We start from the raw sequence: 13985 nt of genomic DNA on the forward strand, positions 1-13985 counted from the left end.
AGCATTGAGATCTCTTAGAGTTGGATCCGCTCCAGGTGGTGATGGTTACACAGTAGAATTTTATAAAACATTTCAAAATATCCTCTCCCCACATTTATTAAAATTATATCAGACACAACTTATAAAAGGTAATATAAAAGGTACTATGGCTGAATCAATAATAATTGTTTTGCCTAAGCCAAATAAAGATCCTACTTTGGTTTCGAACTACAGGCCTATATCTTTGATAAACGTTGATAATAAACTTTTGGCGAAAATTTTGGCTTTGAGATTAGCCAAAGCTCTCCCACATATTATAGATATGCATCAAACGGGTTTCGTTGCTAAAAGACATTCCTCCAATAACTCTAGACTATTATTTCACATGCTAAACTTATCAAAAAAAATGGATGAACCGGCATTTACAGTTTCATTAGATGCTGAGAAAGCATTTGATAGGGTAGAATGGAATTTTATGTATCAGGCTTTAGAATGGTTTGGTATAGGTTCTGGATTTATACAAATGGTAAAAACATTGTATAGCTTCCCGATTGCAAGATTAAATATTAATAATAAGATATCTGATGGTTTTCAATTGCAGAGGGGAGTTAGACAAGGTTGTCCTTTGTCTCCTTTGTTATTTGATGTTGTATTAGAACCCTTATTGTTAGCAATACAGCAAACGAGGGAGATACAAGGAATTCCATATTCAGATATGGAATATAAAATTTCGGCTTATGCTGATGATATTTTGCTTTATTTGAGAAATCCAGAGTCTACCTTATCTTCTTTATTGGAATTAATTGATAAGTTTGGCAAATTTTCAGGTTATAAAATTAATTGGAATAAATCTGAAATTATACCCTTGAATGTTTACTGTGTAAAAGGATTATTTGATATTTTTCCATTCATATGGAAAGAAGAAGGATTTAAATATCTAGGCATTCAAGTTAAAAAAACAATTGAAGATACTGTAAAAGAAAATGAAAAATATGTATTAAAAAAAGTAACGGAGTTATGTGAACAATGGAACCCATTGCATATATCTTGGTGGGGTAGAGTTCAAACTATTAAAATGATGATGTTGCCTGTGGTTTGCTACCAAATGAGTATGATACCTATTTATTTTCAGGGGTCCTTTTATAAGAAGCTTAATAGAATTTTAACAAAATTTCTTTGGCTTGGTAAAACACCTAGAATAGCTTTAGTAACCTTACAAAAATCAATTAAGGAGGGAGGGGTAAATTTTCCAAATTTCTATAGGTACCATCAAGCCTATATTCTACGTCAGGGTATGTATTGGATCCTCCCAGAACTTATAGATAATGCACCAGATTGGTTATATTTGGAATGGCGCCTTATGTTTCCCCTAAATTTAGTTCATTTACCAAGTATTAATATACCTAAAAGATACAGAGAAAATAAAATAATAATGGATACTTGGAAAACATTGAGATTTATTGATAAATTAACACCCATCCCAATATATAAATCAACTAATCAATCCATATGGATAAACTCCAAGATCAAAATAGGCGGAGCTCAAATCCTTTGGAAGAACTGGATTATTGCAGGAATTAGATCTCTAGATGATATTATTTCAGAAGGTAGACTGCTGGATTTTTCACAATTGCAACATAGATTTGGTCTTAATAAAACACAAAGTTTTAAATGGTTGCAATTGAGGCAGGCCATTCAGGTTGGGTTCCCTGAATGGAAATCATTAAACAATCAATATAGTTTAAAGTTCTTATGCTTTAAAGCAGACTTCCTAGGACATCAAGCCGCATTGTGGTATAAATTAATATCTGGATATTTGAATAAAAAACCAAAAAATGGTTTAAGAGACATTTGGAGCATTGAGATTGGACATCAAATTAATGCATCTCAATGGCCACTAATTTGGTCTTGGAGAATGGGATGTACAGTGTCGGCATCTATGAGACAAACATGGTTCTTTTTATTACATAGAGCTTTTTGGACCCCTACTCGTTTACAAAAACTAGATAGTTCTAAGTCTAATAGATGTTGGCACTGTAATCTAGAACCAGGGACATTAGATCATTTATTATATTACTGTCCTTATATTAAAATATTTTGGAATTCAATTTGGCCACAAATTAATAAATTAATGGAAAATCATATTGCAATATCATATGATACAATTTTATTTGGAACAATGATGAGAAAAAAAAGTCAAATTTCACCAGAAAACAATAAACTTTTATTAATTATGACAGGGGTTGCCATTCAACATATAACTAATAATTGGAAAAATTACAACAACCTAAACTACACATTTTGGTGGAATACAATATGCCATGTTTTTAAAATGGAAAGAACAATATCAATACAAAAGGGGACATATAATAAATTTATAAAAATATGGGGGCCATTGACAAAATACTGTAATGATTAAATAATAGAATACTTTTTCTTCCTTTCTTCTTTTAGAGATTTTCTTATGACACACATATAGGGGGGGTAAGGAAAACAATTTATATATAGTATATTATAATATATTATACAAAATGTAACAAATGATTAAGGGATAATAGAAGGGTGGGGGGAGGGAAAATGAATAAAATTTATCAAAAATATATTGTATTAGATATAAATATGTTATTGAACAATTGTATTTCAATATGTTATATACTTTTACAAAATTTGAAAATATTATATTAAAATGGTGAAGGGGTGGGGGGAGGGTGAAGGGGAAAATCAAATCCAGACATACATTGTGTTAGATATAAAAGTGATACCATGCATGTATCAAATGTATTTTATTATTGTGTACACTTTTTGTGAAATTTGAAAATAAAAATATAATGAAAAAAAAAAAAAAAAAAAAAAAAAAAAAAAAAAGAAGCTTCCAGGAAGCCTGCTACTCGACAATGCTACTCCCAAAAGTGGACTAGATTCTCTTCCTGGTGTATTTCCAAAGCCAAGGAGCCTCAGCGAGCTTCCCTATCCTCTGTGTTGGACTATCTTCTACACCTGTCTCAGTCTGGTCTCAAGTCTACATCTATAAGAGTCCACCTGAGTGCTATTGCGGCTTTCCATCAGCCTCTACAGGGGAAACCTCTTTCTGCTCATCCTGTGGTTTCCAGATTTATGAAAGGACTTTTCCATGTCAATCCTCCTATCAAACCTCCTCCTGTGGTTTGGGATCTCAATGTCGTCCTTTCTCAACTCATGAAGCCTCCGTTTGAACCTCTCAACAGGGCTCCACTTAAGTATCTCACCTGGAAAGTGGTTTTTCTGGTGGCCCTCACGTCTGCTCGCAGGGTCAGTGAGCTTCAGGCCTTAGTGGCGGATCCACCTTTCACAGTATTCCATTATGACAAGGTGGTCCTCCGCACTCATCCGAAATTCCTGCCTAAAGTGGTCTCTGAATTTCATCTCAACCAATCCATTGTACTTCCAGTATTTTTTCCAAAGCCTCATTCTCATCATGGAGAATCAGCTCTTCACACTCTGGACTGTAAACGTGCTTTGGCTTTCTACCTGGATTGCACCAAGCCACACAGAACTGCTCCTCAACTTTTCGTCTCCTTTGATCCGAACAAGTTGGGACGACCTGTATCGAAGCGTACCATCTCCAACTGGATGGTGGCTTGTATCTCTTCCTGCTATGCCCAGGCTGGATTATCCCTTCCTTGTAGGGTCACAGCCCATAAGGTCAGAGCAATGGCAGCCTCTGTAGCCTTCCTCAGATCGACACCAATTTGTAAGGCTGCCACTTGGTCCTCGGTTCATACCTTCACCTATCATTATTGTCTGGATACTTTCTCCAGACGGGATGGACAGTTTGGCCAAACAGTGTTACAAAATGTATTCTCTTAAGTTGCCAACACTCCCACCATCCCATTGAGGTTAGCTTGGAGGTCACCCACTAGTGAGAATACCTGCCTGCTTGTCCTGGGATAAAGCAATGTTACTTACCGTAACAGTTGTTATCCAGGGACAGCAGGCAGCTATTCTCACGTCCCACCCACCTCCCCTGGGTTGGCTTCTCAGGCTAGCTACCTGAACTGAGGAGACACGCCCGGTCCATCGGGCGGGAAGGCACTGGCGCATGCGCGGTGCGGGCATCTTGAAACTTCTAAGTTTCTTCAAGCAAGACATGCTTGTGAGACGTCCGTATCGGGGCTCTGTCGGATGACATCACCCACTAGTGAGAATAGCTGCCTGCTGTCCCTGGATAACAACTGTTACAGTAAGTAACATTGCTATATAGGCACACAACATTAATAATTTATTAATCAACCTTACTTTTTTCATAAATATTATAAATATATTGAATATACCACCCTCTGACTTATAACAAACACCTATTTCAACAGACAACCCAGGCAAATGCCCTTGTTGCCCTGAAAACCTGGATAATCATATTGTTGTGTGCAAATATGTATTAGTTCTTCTCTTCTTCTAAATGTATGTTATGTGATTAAACAAAAAATAGGGGAAGATTTGTATTTGAATACATCCGTTAGCAGTATTGATTGGGATTCCTGAAAACCCGACTGGCTGAGGGGCCCCCAGGACAGGGTGAGAACCACTGATGTATGTCAACCTTATAACCCAGTGGTTCCCAACCCTGTCCTGGAGGACCACCAGGCCAATCGGGTTTTCAGTCTAGCCCTAATGAATATGCATGGAACAGATTTGCATGCCTATCACTTTCATTATATGCAAATCTCTCTCAAGCATATTCATTAGGGCTACCCTGAAAACCCAATTGGCCTGGTGGTCCTCCAGGACAGGGTTGGGAACCACTGTTATAACCCATTCTGAGCTCATTGGGGAGGGTGGGATACAAGTATAAAATGAACCAACTAAATAAATAAATATCACCACTAACCAGCTAGATTACTGCTTTACATTGCTTTTGCCCCTGGACCACCCACAAATTAACCGGTTTTGGCATGAGCAGTTAGAGAGGATATTCATCAGCACTGGCTCGTTAAGAGCTGCTGAATAACCCTGGATAGCCTCACACAAGCAATTTATACAGCTAGGAGCCTTCACTTTGAAGATCTACTCCCTAATTTAAATTCCTAGTGCTAAAATTCAGTGCTAAGCTCCTAACTTTTTTCCTCACCCTACATCCCCCCTTTTACTACATACTTCTTAAGCTCCTGAAATTTTGAGCATAATTTTAGGCCCTCAGATCAAGCCATATCACAGAAATAGCAGGGACTACTTTATATGGATAAATTACCAGTGGTCTGACTCGGGTGAATAGCACTACTGATTATCCATATTAATTAATTAATTAATTAGCTTTGATTTCTATGTTGTCTTTCTGGGAGCTCAGAACAGGATACAAAAGGACACTCACGATATATTACAATACATTACAAAAACATTTTCAAGATCAACATAAGCACATGGAGGATGCAGAAGGAAACCCACAGTACATTAAAGGAAATAACAGTAAATTAAGGAAAGGCAGGATACAGAACAAGTGATCATAGAAAGCAGGGAATAAGGAGGAGTCTGTTTGTTGGTGGCTATTCAGTTGAAGAGGAAGGTCTTCACTGATTTCCAGAAGGCCATCAACGAATTCTGAGATCTTATTTGTGAAGGCAGTTGATTCCAAAGCCAAGGGACAAAGTGGCTGTATGAGCACTTACGTGCAGTTTCCATTTGGAAAGATCTTCCTGGGGGGATACACAGTCACCTTTCTGCTTCAGAGCGAAGGGAGCGGGTAGGGGTGTACTGATGTAACTTGGATGTGATGTAAGTGGGGGTGACGGTGTAGAATCTTTTGTACGCTATTACCAGGGTTTTGAATGTGCGTTTGACAGGTAGCCAATGTTCTGCGTGGAAAGCTGGGGAATGGGGTCATGGTAGTTGAGGTTATATAGGAGGCCGATTGCTGGACAGATGATTCAACCATATATATTTTAATTAACTTCTTGTCAAATCAACTTCCCCCCTTGATAAAGGCCCTTAACAGCTTAAATACAACAAACTTATTTTAATAAACTAAATAAGTTGCCTCAGAACAACATGCAAGCAACCCAAGAATGACTTTTCTTTAGGTTTTTTTTTTAAAAGAAACTGCTAGAAGACTCCTTTGGCACAGCAGGTCAAAAGTTTTGTATGTGCATTTTGTTATCTGCCTAGTTAATTGGCGGATTACAAATGAAATACATACATAAATAAATACATACATGAACCAATGGTGTGGCTCAGTGTAGCTGCTTTTCAACAGAAAATCAAACGTCCTCCATCTTTAAACCATGAAAAAACAAAATACTTCAGAGACGCAGATAAGGAAAACACTGGATTTCGCTCTGAATCTCAGGTGTGACTAGTACTGCTCTATATTCTGAGACAGAAGTCCTATTTCAGTTCTCCATGATAATACTGTATGTCTGTAAGACCCATAGATAGTTTGAAGATCGTTCTAGTGATCGCATTATATTGCTGGTGACTACAGTATATGAAACTAAAAATAGAAGAAACATATACCTGTTCCCTTATTTCTTTCATTTTTTCTGCCTTCTTGAGTTTTGTTGCATATTCTTGAACTTCTTTTAGCCCAATGTCAGTGCATAGACGTACAAGGAACCGTAGACCTATAATCAGATATTGTGAAGGTACATTAAAAAGGCAACTCAGTCTCTGATAGAATTCTAAGTGATTAATTCTGCTAAATTCACGACATACTTAAGTGGAAGAATATCAGGAAATATCTGAGGTTTAAGCATTTATTTTTCACATTCCAGAAAGTTATTTGAAATCTTTTTTTTTTTTTTTTTTTCAATAGTTGGTACATAATGTACTTCATACATACATCCATAACTCTATTCTCTTACCAGATATTCAAGAATTACTTTGCACAGATCTTGGTAGATAGTTTCTTGCTACATGATTAGCTCACCACCAAATCTCTTCAATTGTCATACAGCTTCCAAAGTATGAAATCTGTTTTTGTTGCATTCATTTTTTTAATCTACCTCTCTATTGTTGCAGTTAAAATATTATATTCCCTTTATATCTGCCTTTATCTTTATTCTCTGTGTTTGTCTTCATTCCCTTTCTATAAGACCTCAAGTCTGGCTTTCCTGTCCTGACCTCATTTTGAGCCATGTTTTCCCTTTGTTCTATCATCCTCAATGTTTTTGTTTATCCTCATTTTATCACATTTCCTTCCCTTCACTCTACTTTTAACTTCCATGTTCTTACCCATGTCATATAGAAACCCATAATAAAGAGTGACACCATGACATATGCCTTCCAATGTTGCTCCCTTCCCTCAACTTCTTTTATCTTCATATATGGTTTCCTTCACAGCTTTTCCATCACAAATGCCCTTTTGGGTGTGCCACTGGCCACCAAAAAGGAATAGGACAGAGAGGCTCAGCACAGGGCAGGGTCCTGCTTTTCCTACCCCAGGAAGCCTCATCACACAGCTTGCAAAGTTGTCAGTGACGAATTGGAAGCAGGGTTCCAGCTTTGAAAAGACTGACACATCAGCTATTGAGAGAATGCGGATCTCTTGGTGTCAACTTTTATCAGGTACCAGCGATGCCAGTGAACTGGAGCTTCTAGCACCATGCTTTGAGAAGGGCTGATGCTGGTGCTTCTTCATCTTTGCTTAATGCTCAGCATCAGAATCCCTTGATGCTGATGAGAATGATGCAGAATCCATGTGATACCTTGATGTCAAGAACCAAGGATGTTCGACACCGAGGCAGGCAGAGACCTCCTCAATATCAATGTCCTCAATATCCTCAATATCCTCAATATCCTCAATATCCTCAATCAATATCCTCAATATCAATGTCCTCAATATCAATATCAATGAAATCATCAGTCCCCATAGCTTCTGGACTACGCCAGGGTCTGGCGTAGTCCAGAAGCTATGGGGACTGATGATTTCAATGCTGCTATTGATGGAATGGACTTCTGTGTGCCAAAAAGTCTCTCATGCACCACTTCTCTAGACATCTGAGCTCTCTTCTGCATTTGATTACAAAGAGGATGTTTTAGAGTCATGATTGCGCCTCAGACACTTTAGATGTGTCAGTCACACACATGGTCCTATTAGTCTGTGCACTTCATAAACCTACTGGCGGGCTTCTTGGACATCATGGAGAAGATAACCACAGCAAAATCAAATAGTTCAAAGCTGAAGAGAGGGTAAGAAGAAAGCCTCCCTTTTGCAGTCAGCAATGTAGCTCACACTGGTTTTCTCAAAACTCAGCCAGGAGCTCAGACACAAAATGACAATGATCAAGGAAAAAGAAAGAAAAAGTAAGACACAAAATCTAAGAAAAATGGCTAGGGAAGGTAGAGAAATATACTAAACCTCTGTCCTACTCACAAACCACAAGGCAGGAAGGCACTAAAGGAGAAAAAAAATAAAGTTTTCTTGCACTGTGACTGAAGAGAAGTCTTCATTGCTTTGCAGAGAAAAAAAAAAAGACAGAGTCCTGTGTGATGTGGGCTGTTGGGAAGGCACTCATACATGTGTGATGCGGGCCTACCAAAGACATTTTAAAGGACAGGAATGCTGAATAGCATCTGCACTGGGGCTCCGTCAGGAGATATCACCCACGAGAAACTAACTCCTGCTTGTCTTCAGAGAAATGTGTTTATGTTTTTGAGATTTCATCTACTATGGATTTTGCTGTAGACCCCACTCCTTTTTCATTGTCTCTCACTCTGGATTGTTTCTAGCCTATCTATATCTTTTTAGAAATACAGCACCTAAAATGGGGCATTACATTCTAGGCAAGATCTCACTGATAGCCAGTACAGAGGTGTTATCACATTTTTGTTCTGCTTCTTATACTATTTACTGTGCACTTCAGCACCTTTCTGCTTCTGGCCCATCTCCTTACCATACTCTATTACTGTTTCATTAACTTGAAGTGATCAGCCATTGCTAAGTCCAGGTCTCTCCTGGGGAGGTGAATATAATTTTTTTTACTCCTATTTGTAGGTATGGCCTCCAAAACTGGGCAGAGTATTCCAGAGGAAGGCCTCACTAATGAACTGTAGTGAAGAATTATCAAAATAGGCATACAACATTGCCAGTTTTTCTTGGTCCACTTCTATAATAGAGCTCTGTTTGCTAAGCTATAGAGAAATAGGACCTATGGTACTGTAACAAAATGTTATTTGTAATTTTAAGAAATCTATAATAAAAATTAAATAGACATTTTATGTAAAAAAAAAAGTGAAAATGTTTTTAGCAAATAACTTACATTCAACATTATCTGGAAACTTCCTGTGAATCTCTTTGTAAGTGTCTAGTGCCTTTTGATAGTTACCTTAAAGAAAAACCAAAATACACACACACACACACAGAGTGCATGAAGTTAAGTGGTTTATCAGACTTTGAGGCGTTAAAATACAACAATACGGTCTGACAAAAATAAATTCTTCATCATCATCATCATCTTTATTTATTTTATTTTTAACTGAAATGAAACTTGGCAAATGAAACCTGTTAAATCACCATTTTGTTTGTGAATGGAAGGGAAGATTAGGTTCTTACTTTGATAATCATCTTTCCAGTATAAAAGAACAAGTGGATTCCTGTCCCAAACCTGCATGGAAATGCAGAAAACATCATCTAATTTTTTCAGCTCTGCCTCCTTGTGTCACTGTGCAGTACCCCATCTCCTCAGTTTGTATCAAAACAGTTCTGTCCAATCTCATGTAACCAGTGCTTCACATTCACAAAGGATTCTGTGCTGGTGACATCATAGACAATGATGACACCATGTGCGTTTCGATAATATGTGAAAGTGATGGTGTGGAAGCGTTCCTGCCAAGCTGTGTCTCAGATCTGAAGTTTTACTTGCTCTCCATTTATCACTAGGGTCCTGATCTTGAAGTCCACTCCAATTGTAGTGATATAGCTCCTAGAAAAAGTATTATCAGCAAACCACAGTAAAAGGCTGCTTTTACCAACACCTGAATCTCCAATGATGGCATGTAAAGTTAGGGCAACAGTCAGATAGCTGGTTTTAATATTAATGCCCTCATTTGCATGCCAGAATTAGAGAATGAGTGATCATAAGGAAAACCACACGGTGAGGTTGGCAAATACAATTGGTCATTAAACCAGTCAAACCAGTTTAGCAACAATCATTAGACAATCAGAGATTTTAGTGCATCTAGCCCTGAGTCCTTCTTGGGCACAATAAAGTATATGGAGTATCTGCCCAAGCCAGATTTGGTGTCCAGCACCTTCTCCACACTATGAAGATGTCTCGAGAAGGATAAAAAAATTTAAGCTTGTAGCCCTCTAGAATGATGTCCAGAACCCATTAGTCTGAGCAAATCCATTCTCAGGCTTCCCAGTCCTCTGCAAATCTCCCACCTATTCGGGGGAGGTTGGAGAGTGGCCTGACATCATTGGGACTTTTTAGAAGCAGCTGCCAAACTGGCATCCGAGGCTGGGGCTTAGCTAGAGCCTTCAAACCTTTGCCTCGATCCTTGAAAGGACTTCTGACCAGAGGAGCTCGCCATCTGTAGCCATGAAAGGACCATGACTTGACCCTCTTGGGGCGCATGGTCTACTATCTGGAACAGACTTAGGGTGATGATCCATTATGATAATCATAAGGTCATCCAGCCCCTTGCCAAAAAGCATTTGCATTTTGAAAGAGAGCCTGCTCAATGTGGCTTTAGAAGTTGAATCTCCCACCCATAATAGACTGTATTTGCACTTCAGCTAATGGAGAAGCTTTCTGCCTCATACAAATAAGCAGGATATTCCACAGGCTTGTCTCTTTGGGCTGCCTTTTACACAAACTCTAGGAGCCTTTAAACCTTCTATTCTACCAGCTCCACACATGTCTTGGGGGAGGGGAGAGGATGCACCCAGCACCTGAAAAGTCTCCCAGACCGGAGAGCCAATTTCAACCTGTGCTCAAGTGCCTGACAATACAGAGGCAGGTTGGGCTCCCAGAGGACCAAACCAAGATCTATTCCAAGTGTCAGCGTTGGCTGACTAGGCAGGTTCCCTATAAAAATGGTGGCCCACCCAGCTACAAGTTTCAAGTTTATTTAAAATTTCTTATACCGCCTAATAAAAATGTATAGAATAAAAACTCACGTACCACTTCTTCTATAGCAACTTGCCACCATCAGCTGCCATTTCACTTGAGTGGGTCTGAAAAATATGACATGACAGAGATTAGAAGGCATTTTCATAAATTTCTGAAAATACAATTATAAATTAAGATTACTTTTCTGGACCTTAATAGTGAAAATAATAAATAATAAAAAAGGTATGTTTTTGTTTTTTTTTGTGTGTGTGTGTGTGTGTATGAGGGAGAAAATAATAAAAGAGGTGTGTGTGTGTGAGGGAGAAAATAATAAAAGAGATGTGTGGGTGTGTGTGTGGTGAGATAATTTTTTTTCTATACACTTCCAGAGATTTTCAAAATTATGCTACAGGTTTATTTTTTATTTTACATTTTTCTGGTAACTTTGGTGTGCATTAATAGTGATGCATGGAAGGTAAGGAACAAAGAACTATTGATACATTGTGGTTGCTTTGAACTGTATACTTAGGATGATACAGGCAAACCTGCCCTCACATTGGAAATGGAGGAATAAGCTCTATAATCTCTGTTTGCTGGAACTTCAAGGAGTGAAAGGCCTTCATAAACACTATAGAGTTCTTGAATGTTTGTAGAACACTGTAGAATGTTCTTGAATATACAGTACTCATACAATCACTTTCACCTAGAGTTCAAAGCCAAATCATAAATGTACTAGGGACCTGCCAAAGCACTTATAGCTGAGTTTCTCAACTTCTTCAAGCCAAGTACCCCCTAAGTCTAACAAATATCAACTCAGCCCAAGCTGCGCCTCAGACCCGCCCAGGCTCTGCCCCTGACCCTACCTTATAATAACAGTACTAATTGTGAAGGGGGGTTATGAGGTTTGGGGAAGTCACATGAAGTCATGGAGGTGGGGAGAGAGGGGAGGAGGGAGAGTGGGGAAAAGTTTGAGATGGGGTGGAGGGGGATGAAAGGGGGAACCTGGTTGGGGATGTGCATATATATGGGAGGGAGGGGAAGGTAGGGTATTCAGGTGTCATGGGGAGTAGTAAGTTACAAGTGGGTAGTATGAAAGTGAAGGGGTTAAATATACCCCATAGGCGTCAATTACTGTTGAAAGAAATGAAGTGCTTGCGCTTAGATGTTTGTTATGTTCAAGAGACTCACTTGTTGAAGTCTGGAAAAAAGATGATTCAATACCGGGATTATCTGGTAAGGGTCTGGGCTTCTAACAAAGTGGAGAAGAAGAAAGCAGGGATGAGCTTGTTGTTTGCTAAGCATTTTAAGGTGACCATGGCAGTGGAATGGAGGGATGAGGGAGGAAGATGGGTTATTTGGGTGGGGGTGGTGAATGGGGAGCGGGTGACTTTGGTGAATTTATATACTCCGAATGCCAACCAGGGAAAATTTTTTCAGGAGCTCATGGACATGGTATTGAGGGTAAAGGAGGGGTCTGTGCTTGTTGGGGGGAATTTTAATTTAGTTCTTGACCCTCGATGGGATTCCATAGGGAGTAGTGGAGATAAGACTTAAATGATGAGAAAAAATTCTTAGATGTTTTAAATGTGGTGGATGTGTTGGGGAGGGATTATATTTATTATTCTCCGTCTCACAATGTGTACAAGCACATTGATATGCTCTGCTTGGATAAGAGATATGGGAGGGGGAATTCTGGATACTAAGATTGAGGATATAGTATAGTCTGACCATGCTCCTATTTGGTTAGATCTGACATGGGAGGCTCCAACAGTGTGGGATCGTTACTGGAAGCTTAACGATAGTCTTTTAAAAGATCCTAAGATACTCCAGAAGGTGGAGCAAGTTATTAAAGATTTCTTAGCCAATAATAATATTGAAAATTACTCCCCAATTACGATATAGGAATCTTTAAAAACTGTATTAAGGGGGGAATTTATTTCAATGGCCTCCCACAAGGAAAAAATTAGGTTGGTGGAGGAACAAAAACCGAGGGATACTTTGATGAGTTTAGAGACATCATGTGAAATTTCTCTTTGACTAAATACTTGTCGAGGACTCAAAGGATGAAGATTGGGCACAGTCCTCTGTTCTTTGGTATGAGGAAATATTTGGCGTAGAACCCACGGATTCTCTGCCAAAGAGGAACTGGTTCAATGGCATTCAACTGCAGGAGGGCCAAGAGTTCTTGTTGAAGAAGGGAAGGTCTGCTGTGAGTTGTAAGAATACTTTCTTGGAGGTCTGTGTAGAGGCATTTTGTAAAGATGAAGAGCATAGCCCTCTTTTATGACTCTTAAAACCCAGTTGTCTGTTGTGATGTAAGTCCAACGATAGTGGTAATGAGTAAAGTGACCTCCGATGGGATAAGGAGGAGGGTGAAATTGTAGAATGGAAGCTAGTCTCTGGATGAGGGAGTCAAAAAGACCAAGTAGATTTTTGCCGAGGCTGGGATTGTTGTTTCTGGGATTATTGCTGCCTGGGATGATTTTGCGGAGGAGGCCTAGAAGAAGATGTGGGTTGCAAATAGCATCTCTTATAAGATGTTGGCTGATACCTAGGGTTGTAGTATCTCCTAGTAGTCTGAGGCTTGGAAGATTTTGTAGTAGACAAAAGTTGTCATACTTTGCTCATATTTGATCATTTTTTGAGTGGACTCTTCAATTTTTTCACCAAATAGTTTGTCTCCCAGGCAAGGGATATTAGCGAGACAGTCTTGTACATTAGGGTCTAGGTCAGACACCCGCAACCAAGCCTTGCAATGCATGGCATTAGAGAGTGCTGAAGCTCTATAAGTGACATCAAATGCATCAAACACTGATCTGGCCATGAAATTTCTTGTTTCGAGCAAGTTATGGGCTATATCTTGGAATTGCTCAAGGACATCCAGAGGAATATATTGCTCAAAAGCGGCCAACTGTTGGACTAATTGTTTGAAGTAGGTGGTCATATAAAACATTATAGCTGAGGATACAACTTGTTAACATGGTA

The 13985-nt window shown here is 38.9% G+C and overlaps 1 protein-coding gene across 3 annotated transcripts in view; it reads right to left on the reverse strand.

Annotated features, from left to right (window-relative positions):
* Positions 1-13985, reverse strand: part of IFT88 (intraflagellar transport 88) — a 219164-nt gene that overhangs the window by 51086 nt on the left and 154093 nt on the right. For all 3 annotated transcript variants that reach the window (XM_033949812.1, XM_033949811.1, XM_033949814.1), the window contains 3 exons: positions 11073-11125; positions 9207-9272; positions 6463-6569 (listed from right to left, as the gene is read on the reverse strand). In XM_033949812.1, coding sequence (XP_033805703.1) covers positions 6463-6569; positions 9207-9272; positions 11073-11125 — 226 coding nt within the window. The remainder of the gene's footprint in view (positions 1-6462; positions 6570-9206; positions 9273-11072; positions 11126-13985) is intronic.

The sequence above is a fragment of the Geotrypetes seraphini genome, chromosome 6 (genome assembly GCF_902459505.1).
Source record: "Geotrypetes seraphini chromosome 6, aGeoSer1.1, whole genome shotgun sequence".
Classification (NCBI taxonomy): Eukaryota; Metazoa; Chordata; class Amphibia; order Gymnophiona; family Dermophiidae; genus Geotrypetes; species Geotrypetes seraphini.